Source organism: Dunckerocampus dactyliophorus, chromosome 8 (genome assembly GCF_027744805.1).
Source record: "Dunckerocampus dactyliophorus isolate RoL2022-P2 chromosome 8, RoL_Ddac_1.1, whole genome shotgun sequence".
Classification (NCBI taxonomy): domain Eukaryota; kingdom Metazoa; phylum Chordata; class Actinopteri; order Syngnathiformes; family Syngnathidae; genus Dunckerocampus; species Dunckerocampus dactyliophorus.
Window position 1 is genome coordinate 9,231,974 of NC_072826.1, and position 25,126 is coordinate 9,257,099.

General features: G+C 40.1%; 1 protein-coding gene across 4 annotated transcripts in view; it reads right to left on the reverse strand.

Annotated features, from left to right (window-relative positions):
* The window catches only part of LOC129186917 (MICOS complex subunit mic25-b-like), a 55,737-nt gene that overhangs the window by 26,556 nt on the left and 4,055 nt on the right, over nt 1–25,126 (reverse strand). For 3 of the 4 annotated variants that reach the window (XM_054785659.1, XM_054785656.1, XM_054785657.1), the window contains exons 5-7: nt 13,355–13,375; nt 10,651–10,734; nt 3,503–3,573 (exon numbers count right to left, since the gene is read on the reverse strand). In XM_054785659.1, coding sequence (XP_054641634.1) covers nt 3,503–3,573; nt 10,651–10,734; nt 13,355–13,375 — 176 coding nt within the window. The remainder of the gene's footprint in view (nt 1–3,502; nt 3,574–10,650; nt 10,735–13,354; nt 13,376–25,126) is intronic. The other variant, XM_054785658.1, reaches the window with a different exon arrangement.

Here is a 25,126-nt window from a genome sequence, read left to right on the forward strand (position 1 = left end):
AAAAATATACAAACTCTCCTTCGTGAATCACCACCTTATCGTGGTGGAGGGGTTTGAGTGCCCGAGTGATCCTTGCGTCTCCCAAGGCAAACAGGTCCTAGGTGACGGACCAGACAAAGAGTGATTCAGAGGACCCTATGAATAAAAACAAGAGGAGGGACCACACCTCGCTTGAACGTGGGACACTGGGGCCTCACCCTTCTCGCATGCGAGCGCCTGGTGGTCTGGCCATCAAAAAACACACTAACCAGGGTAAACGCTAACCAATGTTCCACTGTATTTACTTCTCAGCACATGGCTGTTGGCCACGGTAAGAAGAGGAGATTTGAGAGGTAACTGAGGCCAGCAAAAACGCGGAACACTGCAGCAAAGGGGATGGTGGAGTATAATTGCGTCCAGCGCAAAGGCACGATAACAGTAAGATAACGTGTTTATTTTGGTCTTTTGTAGCCATGCACCCTCAAACGTTACATGTGATACAACACTGACAAATCTGCTAGTTTACAGTTTTACGTCACTCATACACTATCAGTTCAGCTGTTGAGCAAAACTTCTTACTTACACAACAACTTACACAAACATGCTTTTATATATTTTCTTCTAATAAACACAAAACAGATGCTCTGAAAAGTCTAGGCAGACAAAAATAAAGACAAACATCTAGAACATTTGACAAAGAAAACAGAGCAAAATAAAAAAATAATTGGGAAGTGAAAATGACAGGAGTATAAATTGGAGTTGGCACCAACATAATGCGAGATAAAAAAAACTATAGTTACACATATAATACGGTAGCCTCTTCTTAGCCTTCCACAACTTGCTCATCCTTCAGCACCGAGTAAATAGAATAATTACTGGCTGGTCAGTGTACTGTGAAATGACAGTGACCACAGCACAATGAAACGCTGCCCAAACGCTGACAGAACATGACAAGCACACAGCCACCTGAATACAAAGCATGTCTGTATGTGTGGATGGGATTGTCAAAGTTTGTGTGCGAGCGCTGCAAAATAATAAATAATCATAAACAGCAGATTGTGCTCTTCCTTCAGCAAAATTGTGCTGAACTGATCTTGTAACCTCTTCCATACAACAGTTGACAGTAAGCAACAAAACCTGCTTAACGTAATCATGTGGACAAAATTTAGGCTTGAATTGGATTCAATTGACTGCAGTGGAACACACTCACGAATAGTAGAGGATATCAATACAATGCAAAAATGGCAAAATAAACTTCCTGTTACAGTTTTTTTTTTTCTAGCTATACATTGTGTACAACTAGATGGAACTAGAACATTATGAAAAAAGATTTTACATTTATTAGCCATGTGATCATTATTGTCATATAAGGGAAAGGGGAACATGAGCTGGATTGGCCTGTCTCTCATTCCAAATGATGGTGAGACAAGGCGTTACAACACGGTGTAAATTGGCAGAGCTTGCAGACTGTGGCAGCGCCAGTTTGGCATCATTTCAGTGTTGAATGAAACTCACATGCTTTTTTTTGTCAGCAGGTGAGCTTTGAGCTCTGCCATCCCAGAGGAAAACATGTTCTTTTTGGGACATCATGCTGCTTCTATTTTCCCATCAGCAGACTGTAGCCTCTGTCTGATTCAACCATTAAAAGAAAGGACCAAGACTGTTGGTGCTGCTGCTGCTTACAGCTATAATTACGAGATATGAATGGGAATGATAATGATCCCAAAATCAAAATAATGACTGTTGAAATGAGAAAGGGTTCAATATGTATGTATACATTTTGGCACATGGATTTGGGAATCATGTCAGCTTCTATTCACAGAAAAGAAAGAATATTCTTCCCCAGCTAATCAGCTTTGCTTTCTCTGAACAGCGAAAAGAAGACAATGGTACTCTCGTAATGTTCATCATTTCAACCCCAACCCCAACCTATTAATTTTTTTTTTACTTAATTATTCTCCAAAGAAAAGTGAAAAGTAATATTCTTAGTGTGATTGTGATTATAATTACCATTTTTGTTTTGTTTTCATGCTCAGATAAGTGTCCAATATAATCATTGATCATGGGGGATTTGGGGATGTTGGGCTTTTTGGGTGGAGGCGGGATGCAATGTGGCCTCTGCGGGTGGGCTTGGCTTGGACTTCTCTGGGTTCTGGATGGGCACGTCCGGCTATTTGGTGTCTCAGCGCTTTTACATGGCCCGCTGTGTCGCTCTGCTGGAGAACTGTTCGGTAGGGATCCCAATGGCCTACTGGTGGCACTCTGGGCTTGTGGCTGCTTCCCTCTGGGAGCAATCTGTTGGTGCCATGCAATGTGGTGGTAGCCATATTGATGGTTGATGCACCGTTGGGTGTCATTCTGGTCTCATGATGTCGTGATGTGTGTGGCATGATGAAGAGGACTGTGTGAATTTCAGTTATAATTGAACCAGCACATTTATTGGTACGTGCATTAATCACATGTCTTTATGAGTTTTGCCACTCGGCTCCTTGTTGGAGCGCGCCGGGGGGTGCTGGGACATTGGTTGATGGACGTGTGCATTAGCGGGTTGGGGAGGGATAGTCGGGTTCACCTGCGTGGTGCGCTTTGGCTTTGCCCTGGGAGTTTGCCTGGAGGCCGGGTGCCCCTTGCTCTTTGTGAATAATGTATATTGAATAAAGGAAGTGAACAAATTCATTAGTGATTGCTGTGATATGGAAAGGGGGTATAATTGGATATGCTCTGATTCTTCCTACTGCTTTCAGACATACTGAATTGTGGAACTGTCAATATAAGATGTATTCCAACGTAACGTTGTATGCATGTTTGAAATAAACCAGACTAAACTAAAGGTCCCCTGACTGCCAGGGGGTTAAAAAAATAGGTAATTCTAAAACAATTAAAAAGGAGAGGCCTAACATGATTTTTTTTTCATAGGGTCCAGAATTCCTGGCTGCACCCTTGCCTAGCAATCAAGCTAAGGCTAAAGCTAAAGCTCACGGAAGCAAAGAGCCAGACAGCAGCCTGCTGTTAGCGCTTGTGAACAGTGAAAGAGCAAAGCAACTACAAGGAAAATGATGGCGTTCCAGCCATTTTCGGTCGCTGTGCCATTTATTGTCGGTCAGTGGCTCAAATCAGATCTGCAGTATAACCTGTTGTGAAAGTTTTGTTTGTTTTTAAAATGTGAAAAATAACAGATAAAAAGGAACTGATATAATTATAGTTTGGACAGCAATTTTCTAAACTTTTCATTTATATTTGAGAGAACTACATCACGTACAACACGTTTATGTTGTTCCACTGATATTGTTTGATGTTTTTAAAACAAAATAAGACTGGAACATTGTATGCTGTCAGTAATTTTTTTAAATATCAGTATCGGCAAAAATCAACAGGTCAGGCTTTTTTAAGATCAGTGATCGGCCAGAAAAATGTAATCGGTGCACCCCTAGTTTTAACAGCCACGGAAGCTATGAATTTGCCTCAACATGTTTTGCAAATAATGAAACCTAAAATGTTAAAAAGTACAAGTTACCGCATTTACCTGACTTTAGCCTCAGCTTTGGTGGCTGCCTGGTTGTACTGGTCAGCTGTCTGTTGGTAAGTGTCAAGGTTCTGCAGGAGAAGATATAGGCAAAGAAATATGAGACAAACTATATTCTGATGCAATGTACAATTCTTTTGACTACTTCTTAGGCGTCAGACTCTTGTGTAAATTAAAATGACCACATTTACATGTGTTTTATATAATGACATTTTTTACCGCTTTTATATTTAAGTAAAGATGATAACAAAAATGCATTAAGCATCCTCGAAAATGTCACGCTCCCTAAATTAGGGACCTTTGAATTCTCAGCAAACCTGAATGCTGATGGCCAGCTGATATGCCTCAATGCTTTATTTCATGTGAGGAGAGTGGCATTTAAACAGCAATTACTGCACAGAAAGAGCCCATGTCATGAGGGTGAGGTCATATGCAGGCCTCCTCTACGCTACTAATCGGTGGTTACAGTGCTTAGTATACTCCATTGTGAAGAGGATGCAATAACAAGGAAAAAGTCAAAGTAATTTCCCATCTACTATAGGATTTCAAAGGCTATATTTAGCACGGACTGACTAAAATAATACAGCCAATATTTGATCATGTTTATTGTGCATTTCAGCTGAGCTTAACACAGCAGACGTCCCATTCAAACATTTCTAATCTTGCTATTTCTCTTACAAAAAAATTACACTGTTATCGAGAGACCATGCCAAATGATCGAGATGCACACATTTCTGAAAACGACTGTTTGAATACAGTAAATAGAATACACATGCATGAATTTGGGACAGAAGGCCAATGCCATCGCAGCAATCATCTTCTGCTCGTTGGAGCCCCATTAGGACGTCACCTTAATAAGCTGCTTTTTTGATCTAACAGGCTTTGGTTTAAACTAGAATGAAGTTTGTCTAAAACGCTCCCAACACAAAGCAAATCTCTCGTCACCCTTTCATACACAGTCTCTGTGCAGTAGTCACCATTTTAAACCGAAAGCTGTAGAGCTAGTGCTTTTACTTAATTATTCTCCATACTCCAATAGAAGGGGTGATAGCGGAGAAAGATAATTGAAGTAAGTGAGCAGGGAAAGAGATGGGATCAACATAAACTGCTTCCACTATCCCCTGCCCTCCATTCTTCTCGTGCCCCCGAGTCATTCTCATACCTCTTTATTTCACACTGATCCACATGCTTCTCCTGATCCCAATGTCTGGTGTTGTATAAAAGTGAAGTCATTTCACAGATATATTTTCCTTAATCCTACATGCAGGTAGGCACTGCCGTGTAATAATCTGGCCTTGACTATTGTAGAATGACCCTAGTATCACGATAATACTGCTCTTCAAAGAAAAGACAGAAATCCCAAATCCAATGGGAAGGAAGGAGTACTGACAATACAGAGGATGATCAATACAGATGTTTCTATCATACACCTGTAATAATGTTGTGATGTGGTGTTGCTGATTGGTGGCACTACATGCAAAACAGAGGACAAGAAAAAAATAACCCAGAGGAGAAAATAAATGAGCTGAAAACACTTAACAATAACCATCAGTGTGAGCAGCAAATCACTTAATTCTCTGACATTCAGCAAGATGGATTTCTCTTTGGCAGATAATTCACTAATACATAGGGTGGGCTCTTTGAACAAAAATGGTTAGCCAGGTTTTAATGACTTACCCTTTAACCTCAGGTCAATTTCGGGACTATAGAGCGCGGCATTTAAGCCACACCCACTAAACTGAAAGAGAAAAAAAGATTTGTACATAGGCCACACCGATCTACAAGCTGCAGGTGTCCAAGTCAGAAGACGGAGTATTTCGTACACAGAAAGATGTTAAACAAAAAGATTTTTTTAAGCTTTTAAGTAAATAAATTCTTTTTTTCAAACAGTGCGTGTAACACAGCTGGTTAAACAGTAGCCTACCAGAAAAGTCATTCATCGCTGTCCTCGCCCTCCTCCTGGGAGCTAAAACCACTAAAGTCGTCCTCTTCAAGTGTTGAAACCGAGCAACCCCACAACTCCCTCAGCACACACGCCACCGGTCTCTCTCCTACTTTCATTGTCGCTACCAGCATCACCCCCGCCCTGAGGCAAATCAGCCCCCAAGCCCGTGCTACCCTCCCCAGCACACAGCAGTCCAGCCCCCCAAAACCCGCCGGCGACAGTGGACCTCATGACACCACTCCACGCTGTTAAGATCCACTGGCAGACCAGAGAAAAGCCACTAGATCAATCGCCTTCAACCTGAAAGCCGCGCATCACTTGCACCTCTACACGCGTTCTCCATGATGAGTAGTGATGTGCGATCAATACTGAAATACTGATACCTCCGACACCAGATATTTAGACTCTAAAATCGATTCTCACATCAAAATATCGCTACTTTGATACGTCAGTCATTTGAGGACATGTATATCATTAACAGGAACACAGTGGAAAGTAACTAAATTATTGAGACCTTGAGGTATGCTATGATTTCAAATACACTACTTTTTAAATTTACCTGACACGTTAGGTGTATTTGTACAAAGTATCGTTATCATTATTGCTGATACCAGCCAGAATTTTACTCAGTATCACTGTATAAGCCACAGGGTTCAAAACGTGAGAAAAAAGTAGCAGCTTACACACAGGAAATTATGATACTCAATTGCTACCCTTGACGGGGGAAAGCTTAGCTGAACTTGAAAAGCTGTGGACGCTCTGGGACATCCAATTTTCAAAAATTAAAAAAAAAAAAAAAAAAAAAAAGATACCAAGGGAACTTAAACCCATGGGTACCTCACATCATTGAGGGTATTCATGTGAGTGGGTCACTTGGAAAGAAAAGAAAGCAGATGAGTTCAAGCTGAAAGGAAGTTTGTATTTAACAAAAATGACTAATAACTAATATTTTGCCGTTTTGAAAGGCTTAAAGTACAGCTGGATATAGTGTTTGACTGTAGCAAAAATTTTTTAATCTATTTCAAGGACAGAGTAACAACCTGTGCTCCACTCTTTGACATCAGAGGAGTGGCAACGCTATCAGTGGCACACACACACACACACACACACTGAGCCCTTCATTTGCACATGTGGAGACAAAAGCCCAATGAGGAGAAACAGCAAGAGGGAATGATAACCCTCAAAAGGGGCGAAGCAATAATTTTGGGGTTGTTGGATAGGCGTCATGAAGGGGATTAGTGTGGGTGCATGGGAGAAGAGTGTGTGGCTGTAATCTTGCATACATGCAGGTGTGTGACTAAAACGGTGTTTGTGTGTGAATAGTTGTGTTCAGATGACGCTTGCATGCATCTCCAGGAGACACTCCAGCGACTGTGGATTGAGATGAGCGATGTCAGGATGCGGAGGGAGGGGCTGTTTCACGCTCCTCAAATGGACGAAGGCAGATTCATTTTTTACAGAGGCAGCAGCCGACAAAAGAAGGGAAGAGAGGATTAAAAGAGAAGTGAGACTTGTTTACAGAGTCACAGGGTTGTTGCCACAGGAAGACATGGTGCACCTTTTAGACAGATTAGCGAGTCTTCCACGCATACACATGGAGGAGCTCCAGTAGGGATTGTGTCGTTATGTTTTGGGGGTGTTTCGTTCCTGGGGTGTCTATTAGTGAGTAAGCCTGTATGTGCTGGGGAGAAACTGATTGGTCACTCTGTTACAATTACTTCTGAAGGAACAGTTTACACACACGCATGCCACAATCAACACAAATATACATACTCATTTGTGTTTGCTGCAGATCCAAAGCCCATCTTTCACCTTTAAGCAAACCAACAAATCTACTACGATCATTCATTGCTTTGGCAAACTCAACCCACAGTGTATTTGTTTCTCATTCACACACACGCACGCACGCGCGCGCGCACACACACGCACGTTGCAACTGTTAACACAATGTTGATTAAGGGGATCCTCTACGAATCTAGCTCCTCTTACTTTTGACCAAGTAAATATGCAATGTGTGCCTATGCGGAAAAAGAGCTGCAAAGTGTTGTTGCTGAAATGTGGATGCTATCACTGGAAATATGCATGGGTACAAGAAAAAAAAAAATGTTTAGCTGGTTTTTTTTGGCATTTTAGCATTTATGTATGTGACCTGAGAAAGTACATCACACTTCAATTTATAGATGGCCATTAATTTCAGCTAAATGGAAATTATGAACAGCAATGATAGGTGGGGAAAGGCGGCAAGGGCAGTAAAGAAGGCCTGGATGAATTAAGTGCTGGATTGGAAAGAGAAGGGAAGGGAAGAAGGGGGATAGATAGATGCCTGTTCAGAAGAGACTGCCTGTTTAATGCACAGTCCATATAGGCTTTTTATCTCTCACATTCAGTCCTTCTCTTTCTCACTCCCTCATCCGCATGCAGGTCAGCTGCAAGTAAGTAAGGGGTGAAAAAAATGTCTAGGAAAGGGGATGGTGCCAGCAAATGCAGAAAGATAGAGCATCCTCCACTCTTCTGCCAATCATTCTCGCCCGTCAAGCACTGCAGGTTGCATGCGGGGGCCCTTCCATTTAACTTGACTGTGTAGAAGGTTTTTCTTCGTGGCCTAAAGGAGGCTAGTGCCAGGGACCAGATAAGGTCCACTCTCCACCTGATGAGCCCTGCTGGAGGGAGGGACGAACAGATGGGGAGTGTGGTGGTGGTGGGGGTAGGGGTCATAATTCAATATGGCAAAAAGGATTGAGAATTTAAGCAACTCACCGTTTAATGCGCTTAAAATAAAATAATAAATTGTGGTCAAAGCACAATTAGTAAAATGACTTCATTTCTTAGTTATTCGGCAGGTAAACATAACAGCAATAGCAATAATACTTGTAATAACACTAAAATGTACGAGTATAGCTCACCCTCTTTGTTTATCATTTTCTGTGCTTCTGTGCATTCTTGTTACTTGTCCACTTTTTTCTTCTTTTTTTTTTGCTTCACTTGCACTGATTTTAGCCTCCTGCATCTTTTCCTTTCCTTTGGTTTCCATCCATCACTAAGAGCATAAAATCACACACCAGTCCCAACCTTGCACCTCACAGTCTTAACAAATGTACCCGGTAAAATGGAAGCAACATTATTAAAACCACTGTGGCTTGTACTCTGGCTTTTACCGGGTGCAAAATATGAATGACGCATTAGTGTTCAGGTAAAAAGACACAGGTCATAATTTTTTAAAAGCACCCAACAAAGCATGCCTTTTATTTTTTATCCCATCTAAGTGAAAATACTTCAGGGTCACTGGCAAAAGGACATAAAAAAACAGTAGATGTGATTAGGCAAGCAGGCTCTCCCAGACGGTGCTATGAAATGTCTCCGGAGTTGTGGTCTATCAGCATTGAGTCAAGATTCATTTAGCTACTAAAACTTTCAGTTCATTTACATTTGTACATTGCTATGTAGGCTTGACATTTCTAGGAGAGTAAAGAGTGTCTTGTGTCTTTGTGAGATTTTACTCTCCAGGGAGTGTGAATAATGTCCCTTTAAATATTGTTTTGACACTCCTGAGGTGTGAAGACATCTGCTATGTGAATGCATGCACTATCTTGTCTGCCTGTTACACATGTCAACATTTCATACAGCTATGGTCTTGCTCTAATAACACAAACTGACTTTTTAAATGAACCATCTATCGAACGTTTGTAAATTTTGAAAATAAACAAAATGTACAATAGGGGTTGAATCATTACCTCTGGCTAGCTAGGTTATGTTTTAGTGTTTATCTCTTTGTTTGTATTAAAAAAAACTTCAAAACTTCTGAATGGATTTGGATGAAATTTCCAGGAATTGTCGGAAATGGGATATGGAAGAACTGATTACATTTTGGGGGTGATGCGGATCACCGTCTGGATCCAAGAATTTGTTATTGTTTCTTTAACATTGCGAGATAGCACCATTTTGTGCATATACACTATCGGTTTTAGAACACTCCAATTTCTCTGGAGGAAAAACCTACTTTTTAAGTGTTAAGATGGTCTGTCTCTCTTCCATTGTAATTCCATTTTTTTCTTGCCATTTTTGTAGCAACAAATTACTTTCTCCAGTACAATGCTGTTCAACTAATGTTCACGAGGTTATCGTACCACAGTGTGTTATGAAGACTGTTTTTATGCAGAGGAGGTAGTAAAGTACTCCAGAACTTGGAACACCTGTAGGAATTAGTTGCACCAACTGCCAAGGCTTGATCAACCTCCAATTTCTGCAGAACAGCTTTAAAATGCCGACCCATTGTGTGGTCCCTGAAACAGGCCTTTTTGAATAATTCTAATATACACATTATTTTTCAGTTTTGGGTAATCTTAACTTTTCTCTGTAACCTCGAGCACTTCACTACCTACCTTTGTACCATTTCAAGCTATTCATTGGACTTGAACAACTTGAATTTCAGCAAATACTATAACTGGAAAAATTGGGGTGTTCTAAAACTTTTGATCAGTAGTGTAACTCCACAAAAAATGGTTAGAGCACTTAGAAAAAAAAACAGGACAAGTTTCCAACAGGATCAACAAAATATCGACTGATCCAAAAATAGGATAAGCAGCATAGAAAAATGGCTGGATGGATGGAAGATCTAAAAAATGAAGTATTATTATTTTGGTGTGAATCACAATATGGGGGAACTATGGCGTTTGACAGAGGTCTGCGCTCTCCGAGTGCTTCTCTAGTTTTAAATGCAACTGTATGTCATGTGTAGCGCACTATTTATCTGATAGTTTTGCTTAAACAACCTGACTGTTTTGTTTCCAGGTATATGTAGCTAGACCTTTTTTTCCTGAACAGGCACATATTAGCAGTAAGACGAAAAACATATGTATTATAATACGGATGTGTTAAGTGAAACAAGAGTTCAAAACAAAAGAAATTGAATTATTGCAGAGAAAACACACAGGAATGTGGATTACAACATTGATGTATTAAGAAGGTAAGACTCCTCACATTAACAATCTGAGAGACCGCTCATGTGCATTGGTAGGTGCTGCTGTTTTGGACAGCAACAAAAGCTCTTTAGTGTATGTGAACAAACGTTATTGCTACTTTTGTCCTGAGGGGTAAAAGGAAACATCTTGTACCCGGAAATTAATTCAGACAGTGTCTGTGAGAGTGGAGGCCACAAGCTGAGGAAGAATGGATGGAATGGAAGCAGCGGACTTAAATTTCTTACCTTCTTTTCCAGTATCTCAAGTTGATCTTTGTAGAAGCTGGAAATGCTGGCCAATTCTTGTTCTTTCCTCTCCAATTGTCTGGCCTGTGAAAAAAAGCAGGGCAAAGACAACAAGTAAGAACCTGAATCCTTGAATAATAAGCTGAGATGGGTAAATGTTTACTATTTTCACGATTCTGAGGCTCTCTGACACTCAAAAAACAACAACAAAAATTCTTCTGTAACACATTAATCCTAATCCTACATTAATGGGTAAAATTACACTACACAATGCATTCTCTCTTAAACACATCATGGGTAAAGCCTAGGTCACAAACGGACGTACGACTTTTTGGCCGTGCGATTTTTGCCGTTCCCCAGATCTCTGCATTTCGTTTTGTTCGTGGAGAACATAGTCGTGATGACCGTGAAAGAGTAAGATCTCGACATGCGTTGGCCGCACTAATTACCTGTGTGGGCTGCATGTGTGGCGCAAAACACACATAGTCCGCAAGTGCGACGTACAAAAAGATTTACATTTTGCCCAAACCTGAAACCAGCAAAACATACGAAAGACACACGTTGGCCATACGGATGACGCACAAAGACGTACGAAGTGCGTAAGTTTGTCTTGCAACTTGAAATAAAAGTAAGCGCCCGTAGAGTTTGTTTGACATGACAAAGAGCCTCTGCAGCCGGTCTACAGCCAGGCTACGGCTCGAAAATCAACACGCCACACGAGCACTCTCCGTGCATTTCTTGCATTTGTTTGCACGTAGACCGGTCGTAGGAGCCCATACGACCGGTTGTGACCTAGGCTTAAAATTACACCACACAATGCATTATTTCTTTGAAAAATCCCTCTCACCTACTAAAAGAAATGATATTTTAAATCTCAAACTCCTTACATGCTACCACAATTTATATATACATATTATATTTTACCTGACAAAAAAATCCCAAGCCCAAAAAGTACAGTAGTATGCCTGCAAGTTCTAAGGTATTTTACCAAATCCAACTTTCTTTTAGAAAATGTTTCTCGTTGCAATATGTTACAATTAATGTCATAATAGATACTATACTTTCCTAAGGCATAGCTCTTGCTGTTTTATATCTTGTGTGTACCACATACACTATATATGAAGATCAGTTTTCGGACAGACTTATATTAAATTATAACTCACATGGGCTAGATTCCTTAGTTACATGTACATCAAGTGCAATGATGGTTTGCTTGGATGACTTTATCTCAGAAGAACTCTATAGCCCTGCCCTCAACCCATCTAATACATTTGGGATAAAGTAAAACAGAGGAATGCAAGATAGGCCCTCTCGTCTACCAACGGTGACTTCTGACCTCACAAATGTTGATCCTACAGCTGTATTGTGTAGCTCTCTCAATATGAAATGAATAAATATGAGTGAATATGTGCATGTATTGAATGTTACAGAACTTACAAAACTACTCGCTCGACATGTAGCAGTGGCAGCAAAAGCTGTCAGGGTGATGTTGCCGTTAAGATGAGATGGAATGCTTTAACATGGTCGCTGAGCCCAGCTTTGACAGGCAGCATGATGGCTGAGGAAAGAGCTGTTGTTTTAGGCCATGGCATAGCAGCATGCAAGTGGAGCAAAATAGAGGGTCATTATTGTTCTCTGTGAAACACAGGCATAAGTCTGACTAAAGACAGAGTTGTGCATTCACAGGGGCATTTTAATCTGTCTTTTTCTATATGAAGCTACAACACACAAGGATAAACACTGATTTAGGATTGTTGGATACAACATACACAGAGAGAGAACATGGAGCTATGGGTGTTAGAAGAAATGCCAGAAAGACACTGCTAAAGTATATTTTTACATTTACATGAAAACTCACACAGCACCATATGGCCTATAGATACTTATTTTACCTATCCTCTGTATTTTATTTATGTTACATGGTTAAAAATAGTCTTCATTTTAAACCAATTAATCATGACTGTGTGATTTTAATGGCATAAACATTCAGAATTAAAATGTCCACTACTCATCTGTAAAGCTGTGTATTAATATGGTAATCATGCATACTCTGCCATTCCTGAACAAACTGGATGTAAACAAAGAAGATGATGGGGGAACCAATGTGGCAACAAGTGTACAGAATATTGTAATAAAACTTAAAATGTTTATAATAAATGACAACAGTAACTGGTGTGTGCACTCTACATGGCAATTGTGATATACATTCACATGGAGAGAAGGTGCTTTTTACTGATTTATCTGCTCTTTGCTGATAGGGTGAATACAAGCACATCCAGATTGACATTACACTTATTGTAATCCAGTCTTATCCTAACTTAACAGGCATATGCATCCCTAAAGAACACATCTGCAAATCCTCATCCTGTGCTGCTCACTGCACTTTTTTTTTTCTTACCGCAGCGGCTGTTTGATGCTCAAGGGCCGTGTGTGTATGTGTGTAAAATCACCTCTGCCAGCAGCACAGATGATGTGCAATTTTCTGGCTGAATACCTCCCAAAGTGTTGTTGTGTGGAATGGTGGTGGAAACACACTTACAGCCTCGCTTTAATGCACAATGAAAACATGACATTTGAATAGAGTGTGTGTGTGGGTGTCTGTGCGCATGAGAGAGAGTGAGCGACAGAAAGTGGTAGAGGGAAAGAACAAGAAAAGGTGAGATTAAAAAAAGAGAGCGACACCAGCAATGGCAATGTTGCTTACCCAGGCATCTAAATCGGCAGGCTAGGAGAGAAAGAAGGAACAGCATTGAGTGAGACAGCAAAGGGAAGGCATTGGGATGATAGAAATGGTGGAAAAAAAAGAGACAAGGGAGCATGAAAGAGAGGTACAGTTGTCCCTCGCTACTTCGTGCTTCACTCTCATGGTTTTTCAAAAATCCATTCATTAATACATCATGTTTGGTGGATGAATACGGCCTATTATTAGTCAAAACATACAGTATGTATATTTAAACAAATATTTGGTCTTTTTTGCCTAATTTAAGCATTTTCAAGCATAAAAATGGCTAAATGAGCTAAAATACAAATATCAGGCAATCAGAAGACACATTCAAAGACAACGATGTAGTATTCTACAGTGATCACTAGGTGTCAGTAATGTTAATGTGTAATGTTTGGTGAGCCACACAAGCACCAGACTTGATCGCTGGAACAAAAGGCTCACAGCAGGCACAGTAATCCCTAAAAAAAAACCACGAGCTACGGTTGTGGCCATAACACTCTGCAAGCGGAAAGTCAACTCTGAGCCCCCTACATCACATTAAACAAATTTATAGCAACACACACAAGCACGAGCATGTACTTTTATTTTATCTACTATATTGGGTAATATGAGTGTAAAGGTAACTATAGGGGTGTTATTTGGTGTCTAGAGGGCTCTACTAATGTTAAAAACATATATTTCAAAGATTGTAAGCAGGTTTTCTGTGCTCTAACTACAAAAAATATTAGATTTCTAAATAAGGAATCATATTTCCCAGAAATTCACTGATCAAAGTTGGGTCTGGAACCAACTAACTGCGATGAACAAGGGATTATACATTAAAAGTTGAGGAAGAAGTAAACATGAAGCCGGAAATGGCTAAGGTGATGAGAGAACACAGATTTTATGTTTGAAAGTGGTTAACTTTTATCTTTGAGATGGATGAAGCACATCTTTGACAAGAGTCCCCTTTGCATTCAGTGCTAAGAGTGTTTTATTGTTTTTACTTCTTAATAATAGCTTGTTTTCCCTTGTAAGAAAGTTTAGAAAGTTAAGTTAATTAGGAAAAGTCGAGATGCTTCTGTAGCACATAAGAAATATTATGTGACGCGGAGTGCGCAGGAAAACAGTATATAATGGATCCCCAGATGCAAAAGACAAAAGAAGTTGTAGGACAGGCTTTAATAGTCTCTGTTACCAGTAAGAACAAAAAACAACGGTGCGATAAGAAAAATCAAAAGGGCACCGTGACAAAAAGGGAATAACTGTACCAGGCTTGAAGGAGCTACGGGACATGTAGCAGAACTGCTCGGGAGATGACCTTGGAAGCGTGGTGTAGCATAGTGATCCAGAGGAATAGCTGAGTGCCGAAAACAGCAACAGGTGAGTATAAGTAGGTTAGTTAATTGATGAGCAGCTGCAGCACATCCCACAGCTCCGCCCCAGGCAGGAGGGACCAGGGTCTGAGTGCAAGACATCAGCATAAGTAAATGCACCATAAACAGAGTAACAGTCAACAATGACCAAAACATACCAGTATTGTCACAGCAAGGTGTGACATATTATCTCAAACTACACAGCAAATCAGAAGACATCAGAAGTCCTCAGAAGTCCTCTTCTTATGTCAAACAGCAACATGTTATACTTGGTTTCCAGATATCTGATGTCTGTCTAACCTTCCAAAATTTTACACTGAATCTTCATTGCATGCACACATACATGCACACATAATGCCACGTTAATAAAAGAACAAAATAATTTGTCACATTAATTCTTAATGTGGCCATCTCGTTGGCAAATCGGTTCCATTACCACCCACACACGCAAGATGTTGTGGGTCTGAGTCTGGCTTTGCAGCATGTCAACCACCTACAACCCCACCACGTTTAACCTTCTGTCTTGCTTCTCTTTGATAATCAGCTTTGAACTAAACCCTCACATGTGGGAGAACAATCCTATCCTTTTAAGTCTGCATACTTTAGAGACAAGTAAAATTCAAGTAATACAAAGTTAACAGGATCAAATAAACAGCCCAGACTTGATACTCAATATGTTGCCCTTACAACACACCTGTTAAATGGAGGCAAGTAAAGCCAGTGTTGACTATTGAACTAATTTATGGATCAACTGTATAGCTAAAAGGCCAAACATCTAGCAATAAAAAAAAAATCCCTGTGCTATTACCATCTATGTGCATACACAGCTAACAAGCCCCAAGACAGTTGCTGGTGATTGAACGTCCACAGCGCTTTGTATCTTTGTATCGACTTACATATTCTGTATACACTGTGCATCACTTCATTTTGTACAGGCACAATGCCACTGGCCTGAGAACTATTCTTCAAGAACTGTTATGCAGGTCTTACCATATAATGCAATAAAAAGAAATTAAAAAGGTCTGGGTTAATGATCTTGTTTATATACCTGCTTTGCTTACAATACTTATAACAAAAAAAGCAAATAAGAGGAAAAATTAGACGAGTACAGCACTACCACACGTTGGCCACACACACAAAGTGCTCCCAGTCCAGCTGTACACATGGAACCAGAGGGGACAGAATGGAGCAGAATGTGACTTTAATGTTGCCATGCCTCATAAAATTACCATTGTATTAAATGTAAATGCACACAGCCAGGATATGTGTGAGGCATCTGTGTCACTGTCTACGCCAGTCCAATTCAATTAGCGGCCGTTGGGCCACATGTGGCCCAGCAGTCATGCCCAAGTGGCCTAGAATGTGGGTCATCCAGAACAGCAAAACAAACCTGAGAAAAAATTTATTTCATGAGCCCTCAGACCATTTCTGTGAAAATTCCCGCCGTAGTGTATGACCATGAATGCAACACGCTGCATAGCCTAGCAACAGTCAACCTACAATGCGCTGCTGTGTTGTGAAAGTGAGTAGTTTTCAGAATAGGGCAGCGTAACTGCAGAGTTTGCTAGCAACACCAACTTCCCTTCATGTTTCTGGGGTTTTATCAAAGAACAAAACTGAAACTGTGAAAGAATGTATGCTGGCCGTCATAGACAAGGTGATAAATCCGTCCTTTTTCTATGCCGCTTATCCTCACTAAGGTCGCGAGGGTATGCTGGAGCCTATCCGCAGCTGACTTCGGGCAAGAGGTGGGGTACACCCTGGACTGGTCACCAGCCATCACAGGAGGTGATAAATGACAACAAAATTAAAGCGGGTGTGACAGTAGCACTTAAAAACGTACCCCGGTCAGACACTTCAAACATTCATTTGGTGGGTTGAAATTCTTGCTACAGATTAGGGATGTCCCGACCGATCTTCAACATCGGGATTGGCTGCCGATCCGCTGAATTTTGAAGATCAGCTCCGTAGCTCGAGAGGTAGTTCCCCCTCACTGTGCCTGGACTGGTGTGCCATTGTGCGGGGAGCTCGCAACGGAAATGCTGCTCTAACCGCTGGCTGTTTATACTAGGGACCGTCAATAAATTACTGTTGTGTTGAAGAGAGTTTGTAAAAAAAAAAAAAAAGACATATTCTAAATCATACCACAAATTGATCTACAACCATGTCAAATGATTAGTTTCCAAAAAAATCAGATCGGATTGGAAGCCAAAAAATGTGGATCAGGAAATCCATACTGCAGATTGTGTTTGAAATGCAGTTAAAAGACCCAAAGAAAGCTGATGTCATGTCCAGAGCAGTGGATTAATCCATAGACAGAACTGATACTGCATATATGTCTGTTTTTTGACAGGAAAGGTTTCTGAGAGGACATGGCAAATATTTAAAGACATTTGTCTGATACGAGAAGGGGAAACAATTATTAAATTTTGTTTGCTTTTTCATTAGATTACATTTTGTTCATTTACTATTTGTCATTACCACCCGATTACTCAACGGTGGAAATTTCTGGCCCAGCCAGAGTAGATGTGGGCATTTGTTGATTTATTTGTGAATATTCTGCTAATCTTAAACATGTTGAATTCTGGTATATTTTCTGGTTGGTTGTTTACTACAGTACAATTACAACAAATGCTGAGCCAAATGAGCATTTTAGATTTGTGAGGCTTAGCCTCTACCCAGTGCTATTCATTTTCCTTACCTAATGGTAATGCTTTTGTAATGATGAGGGCAAATTCACACAACATGAGATGGACGCTCTATCAATAACTGAGAAAGGGACATACAGTATACATTATTTTCTAACGTCTTACAGATGAGGGCAAGTTAATGGATGCACTTTCTGTTTTGCTAAGGTTGCAACATCAGAGTCACTGGATGCACTCTCGTGTCAACAAACTTGTGCAGTTTCCCAACCCAATGTGTGTGTTTGTTTCTGTGTGTGTGTGTGTGTGTGTGTGTGTGTGTGTGTGTGTGTGTGTGTGTGTGTGTGTGTGTGTGTGTGTGAGAGAGAGAGAGAGAAAGAGCGAGAGAGAGGCAATGAGAGGGATACAAGATTGGATGTTTTCCTCCCCAACGCTAGCTCACATGGTGACAAATCTATTATCTAAATACTGAATTATGCAAATGTTACATTTGAATAAATGTTTACATTGGGGAGATTTTGGTTTGGTTCTCTACTGGGGAGTCAGGGAAGCACAGATGAGGAAAAATGGCCGGAATGATGATTAGCCAGGAGAATGTCACTGGCAGCACAGTTTGTGATGTCAAACCCTGCTTTGGCTTTTTAATTATTTTCCCTACTGTGTTCTTCGTCTACTGTATACAGGATGTACACATAATTCCGCAGTCAACACGTGTGATTAAGTACTAAATACTGAAAAAGACATCGATGATTCCAAAATGTCATTCAAACTGGCTATGAGTGAAATTGAGTTATGGGGGGGGGGCATTTTAAGACATTTTTTTGTCCAAAAAAAACCATTACTTGAACAGTGTTTGATATGACTATTCTGAAAAAAATTATGAGAGAAGTGTATTTTTGGAAGTACTTTTCTATTAGACTATTATTTATTGATTTTTTTTTAGAAAAACTCAGACGTTGGAAATTAAAGGAAACACAACAAAAACAATTATAGTATAGAATCAGACAGTGACCGATGAGAAAAACAAAAACTGCAGGAACGCTGCCTTTTCCATTCATTACGACTTATCATTTCTACACAAAGGGCTGTTGTGCAAAATTATAGTTGTTACAACTCCACTCCTCCAACTCATGAATTTCAAATGGCTTTCGCTGTGCTAACTTATAGACTATAAACAGCAACAGACGGTCAAACTGTGATGTGTTAGGGTGAAGCCACTGAAAGCCACAAGCAGGCTGTGGTGACTAGAAAGACACACAAGACATGATCTCACATCCCAGACCACCAACCAGGGTAGTCGCCTACATTTGCTGGCTTGATTGTGCACTCTAACGACTTGACCGCTATTTGGTAAAGAAAAACAGCATGGGCTAAATCTAAAATGTAGGTAGATGAAGCAAAAAATGATTAAAATACTCATATTACTTAACTTTTAATGGGTGTTCTGGTATGCAACATTGCATGGCACCATGGCAATTTGCGTGCAAGCTTCTGGGAAACATTATTTTTCATCTGAACAATAGGTCTTGCCCTGCTGTCTCATTACATCACCACCGCTTACTGATGGGAGATGTATTCCACTCCTACGCGTTTGTCCTTTGAGCCGACAAGATTTGTGCCGGGGCGCTCCCTCCTCGTCACAGTGCCGCACCGATCGAAATCTCGTCAGCCGGTGAGGACTCTCCTCGTCAGCAAATAGCATGTGATAGAGTGTGTGCGTGTACAAAGGGCTTAGCGGCATTAACATGATGAAAAAATGTCACACCGGTGATTAAAAGAGATGATAACAAACGATTTAACCATGTGTGAATGTGTCTGGATTACTGTTAAATTTTATGTGTGCGTGCAAACGTCCCTACACAGTGTTAAACAGCACCATTACTGTGAATGGCAATGTCCTAAATGTGTACCTCAATCTCTGGCGCCGTCTTTACTAACAAGCAACACAGGGTATCTAGCTGAATGCCTGTCAGATTCAGCCATCCAAATCTATTATACGGTATAGCGTGCTAGATAGCCCATCCCTGACGGAGCCACTCTTTGAGCCCTCTTGCCAGATGCTTCCAAGTGCTTGCCGTTCCAGACACTGCTTACTATATGACGCTGCTATGTTCTCTCTATAAAGGCAAAATTAATGCATTTATTACCCTGCCCAAGTGTGGAAATATACTGTGCCATCCCTTTGTGTTAGCATGTACAGCCACATTCCCACCACGCAGTAGAGTTCAGTTGGGTTCAGGGTCAAATGTGAACTAGAAATAGGGATAATAACCATCAGATTGATTAACTGATTGATTGCGTGGAATTGATAGTTGAATTGAGGCAAAGGCCAACAGTGGCACTGTTAATTAAAGGGTTAGTTCAGATTGTTTGACATGAAGTTGTGTGACATCCCCATCAGCAGTGTAGTGTATCAACAGTCACTTACCCCCCACTTTGTTTGTCTTCCTCCACTGCGGAACACATACACAACAATGGACAGGCGAGAATGCGTCGTGATACAAACGGAGAGAAAATAACACCGAGCGACTAAGAGGTCTGACATTTTGTTAGCAACGGTTTTGTGATGCAATGTATACTCTTTTGAATGCATATTGTTTTGAGGTGCCAAACTCTTAACTTAAGAGACCCCAGCAAGTAACCGGAACTATGTTCCTCCTCACCAAAATCCGACCATGAACTCCGCTCACGGAACAAAGTGGGGGGGGGTAAGTCACTGTTGATACATTATACTGCTGATGGGGATGCCAGACAACTTCATGTCAAAAAATCCCAACTATCCCTTTAAGTCTAGTTTTGTCGACTAGTTTGTGGAAGAGGGGTAAGACGTCAGTCCATGCAATCAACCATTATGGTACAATTCATTTGGGCATTCATCAGCCTTCGATTTTTTGTAACAATGTCATCACTGCTTGTTGTAAAAATGACCATTCTTGAAATAAATATTTCTACTGTATACACGCTGAAAAACACACAAAATGTAAAAAAAAAATAGAATAATACTGAAATAACGTGAACAGTAAAAATGCTGGATATTGGCATTTCTTACAGATATCCAATATAACAATACTGTCCAGCACTAATTTCCTCTTCCAATATCAATTAATCTTGGTATAGGTAGCAGCTCTTCCCTCAAGCTAATGTCAGGTCACATGTGTAATGAATGAACACATTATGCTTCCTTTACTATGATGCTAATTTAGGCATTTCCCGAATAAACTGGACAAATAAGACAAATGCTGTGATATGCAATAAAAGTTAAAAAATGCCGTATTTATTTTAAACATTTTGCCTCAACATAATAGTCATGAAAGAATTATGACTAATAGTCAACTAAAATAACATGTTCTCCTACGATCAACAAGGACAGGTTTGTCGTAATAAATTCACCAATAAGAATCCAACTAAATAATGATGGCAACGATTCCATTTGGAAAGCTTCACATTTCTACGTGGCGCAAACATCTGTATAAGAACAAAGTAAAGTGTAAAGTATTCTGTCTAGTACTCTGGTCTACTACAATCAGTGAAATTATAAAGTGGGCACATTCAGCACGTCTCCGATCGCTTATTATTTTGCTGAAGGTACGCTCGTTGTGTGCAACTCAGTGATTCTTGCTGAGATGTGATATTAGAATATATGTATTAAAGGAAGACGCCTTACTCCCTCCTCACATCGCTTAACAGTCAATGCAAATTGCATGTTTACAATCCAAAGGCAAAACTTGGAAATAATTGCAGACTGCAAACATTCTGAGAGCTTGTTGCTGTGTGGAGTACAACATGACCACTCACGCACAGATACTGTATAATTATCAGGAGAAAAAAAATACTGATATGAACCAATATTTAATTTTTATGCCAATATCGTCCGATAATGTTAGTCACCCGATATTATTGAACATCTCTAATCAGCGGTTTTAAACAATCTTGGGAATTATGTCAAAAGCCCATCCTTAATCTGAACTGGTGTTTTTTCCTACCATGGGGTATGCAGATGGAAATAGCTGTGACAGCTACAGTATGTAAGTAGTGACATTATTCCAGTATGGCCAAGTGTAACTTGCAAATGAATGCAACAAAAACGTGACCCAATAAAACTACAAATACTGTAGCTTTATGATCTCTATCCATTCCATCAACCATTCTCCAAAGACCAAGGTATACTTAATAACACAGTATTCTTTCTATATTATTCCCATCACACAGAATACCAATCAACCAAATGGAGTGTTAAGTCCCAAACTGCTGTGCTTGACAACAGCAGGCTAAAATGTGCTATGGTAAGGATGGTTATTTTGGTTACAACTTTTGACACTGAAATTAAAAACAACAACAACACAAAAACATACTGCCTATTATGGGTATTCATCATCATTCTACCACTTATCCTGTTCATGGTCCGGAGCAAGATGGAGCCACTCCCAGCTGACTTTGGGTGAGAGGAGGGGTACATCCTGGACAGGTCACCAGAAAATTTGGAATCTCCAATCTCCAACATGTATTGGCGGTTCTAGCTTCAATGGAACACTGGTTATATTGCATTACCTATCAAGTAAGGTCATCCAATCAAACTATCACACTCACGGTGAGATGAGCACAAAACTGGGAAGCCCATGTGCACACTTCTCCAACATGCTCATGTTCTCATCTCACTCTCACTATCTCTCCCGAGACTGTGGTTCGTGTTGATGACCCTCTGTTCGTTTATGCTGTGTACATGAGTGTTTGCAAAGCTGCTATTAGCAAAAGTTAACAGAGCACTTCCTTAAAGCAAGTTCAAGTTCAACTCTGACCGTTTTCTGTGCAGCTCAGGCACGCCATACCATGTTTGAGACTGTTTAGTTAAGTCCACTTCATGTGAGCAGTAAAGGGGCGCCTGTTTCCCGCATGTAGAAGGCACTCATCTGACACACATACCATGAGCAAATGAGCAGTGACCAATATAAATATGAATTCCCCCCACCCCTCACGCTCCTTATCCTTGCAGCCCCCCATCGAGAATGCTGCCCTGGGCAATTACCCATGTGGCCCATAGCTAAACCGGTCACTGCTAACTTGCATGGACTGTGGGAGGAATCTCACACAGAGTGTCCAACCCAGATTCAAATCAGACATCATATTCAACCAAGAGAAAAAAAACATATCCACAGATATTTCTGAGATTGTCTGAGCACGGTTGAAGGAACACATCCATCTGGTACAAGAGAATGAACCCTCACTGCAGCTGAAGTAATCGAAGCAGACAAAACAGTCTGGTTCAGTGCATGAGATGGTGACTATTTATGCCAGATAATTCTAGTTTGTTGGTTTGCATGAATATGCACTCATTATTGAAAAATTTCAGTGTAACCAGCTGCACTCAAGTATGCTTTTCTTGTGTTTGTGCATTGCAGCAAACCTAAGACTTTTCAAATGTGTGGCGTCATCTCTATGCTTTCACCCAGCGTTTTATCATCTTTCTTTTGGACAGTGTTAAATGCTTTGATCTCAGGCATGGCTCAAAGACAAGGACACAAGGACAGGTTGGCAAAGGACAAATGAAAAGATGAGCCGAAGATGGGGAGAAATGAACGCCGGGGATAAGGCATTGTCAAGTAGCACATGTTGCTGGGCAGCGCAAGTTCCCAACCCCTTTATGACTATAACGTTTCAACAATGCCATCTAGTGTCTATGTAAGGCAACACATCATTAACAGCCATGCAGTGACCCCTCATAATGTAACTTTTTGCTAAATGTTGGGATGAGATGTGTTTGACTGCACAGCCAATTCATTTCCACCCCCATCTATACAAAGCTGTTTCCAACAACTAAAAATAAGCTGAGTGACACTGATATTTAGCAACTTAACACCGTGTGACAGAAGTATGACAGTATGCAATTTTTGTCAACTGCCCACACAACAGTATGGCTTACGTGTGTGTTAAAAGAAAATAGGATGAGCGAGAGAGAAGGTACAGGATGACCAAATGGGCATGTCACGTCTCATCACAAACTTCATCTCAGACCTGACATCTTTTTTTTTTTTTAAACGTCTGTAAACATGCTGCAATTTCAAGGATGTTTTGGCTTTTTGCCTTGTTTGCATTATGCAACATTTCATTAATGTTTACAGCTATATCACAGATCTTTCTCCTGCAATGAATTGCAACTCTTACATGTCAGAGTAAAGCTGTTATAAAAAGGGTCATTATTAAAAGACACTTCTTGGAGTTATACTTAAAACTATTCACACGCTTTGACACCATTTTTCATTTGTTGAATGGGTATATTTTAGCTGGTAATGACGAAGAGAAGTGGCAAAAGATGTGATCACGCAAATCCAGTCATCCCTCGCCAATTCGCGTTTTAAATTTTGTGTCTTCACTCTATCGTGGTTTTTAAAAAAATATATATACATTGAAAAAATATGTACATTGAAGCACATTTTATGTATTTTTTGCCTAAATTAATCATTTTCAAGCATAAAAATGGCTAAATGAAATAAAATACAAATATGCACTCCCCTCCAAAAGTTTGGGAACACATTAAAGCATTCAGAAGAAGTATTCAAAGTAGTGGTATTCTACACTGGTCACTAGATGTCAGTAATGTTACTGTAATGTTTGGTGAGACACACAAGCGCCAGGCCTGATAGCCTGAACAACGGGCTTTGATTGCAGGTTTGAATGATCTCACAACAGGCACAAGAATCCCTAATATAAATCCTTCATTAAAAACACAGGATACTGTTGCGGCCGTAACCCTTGCCAAGCTAAAACTCAACTCTAAACCCCCGACATTACTTCCTGTCCAACCGCCACTCAGCTCTCCTAGCACCGGGACACATTTACATAAGTATATAAGTATATATATATATATATATATATAGGATATATATAAGTCTTACAGTATAAATGTCTGAAATGGCTTATTTTCTGTTATTATGTCTACTATATTGGGTACAATGTGTGTAAATGTGAGTATGGGTGTTATTACATGTCTAGAGGGATCTAATAATGTTATAAACCATATTTCGAAGGCAGCAAACATGTTTTCTATGATCTAACTACAAAAATATTTAATTTATAAATAAGGAAACCTACTTTGCGGAAATTCACTTTTCATGTTCTGATCTGAACCAAATGACCGAGATAAACGAGGGATCACTGTAACAGACGATTGTGAGGGTGGGATTTACAGCAGTTATTACTCATTTATTTATTTAAATGAACACCAAGCAGGAAATATTTCTGCAAGATTTAGTCAAATTAACTAATTCTGAATGTTCCTTTCCATTTATGTAACTCGTAGAGCAGCAGAGAAGACAGAAATGTACGTATTTAAGTGGGTAGAATTTCCCTTTTAATTTTGCTATCACTTTAAATAACAAAATTCCATCGATAGATTAAAAAATGAACTTCACATCCAACATATGCATGCAGTACAAAAAATAATTACGAACCACAAGGTTCATAACAAGGGGGACTAACAACTCTTATCAACCTGTCAGGAACTGTAAAACAGATGCGTGTTATTTGCGTCTTTTCCTGTATAGGCCTACCGTATTTGTGAGAGTCGTTTCAATGCTGAATGCTAATTAAATTTTATTTGCAGAAAGAATGACACCTCTGAGAGGGAGAGAATAGTTGCGGGAGGACAGCAAACACGGGAGGTGTTAATGGAAGTGAAGAGAGGAGTTCGGTGTTGTTGTAACATGTCGTCTATTTAGGGATGTCAGTCATGAGGTAGCTTGTACAACTACAGGACG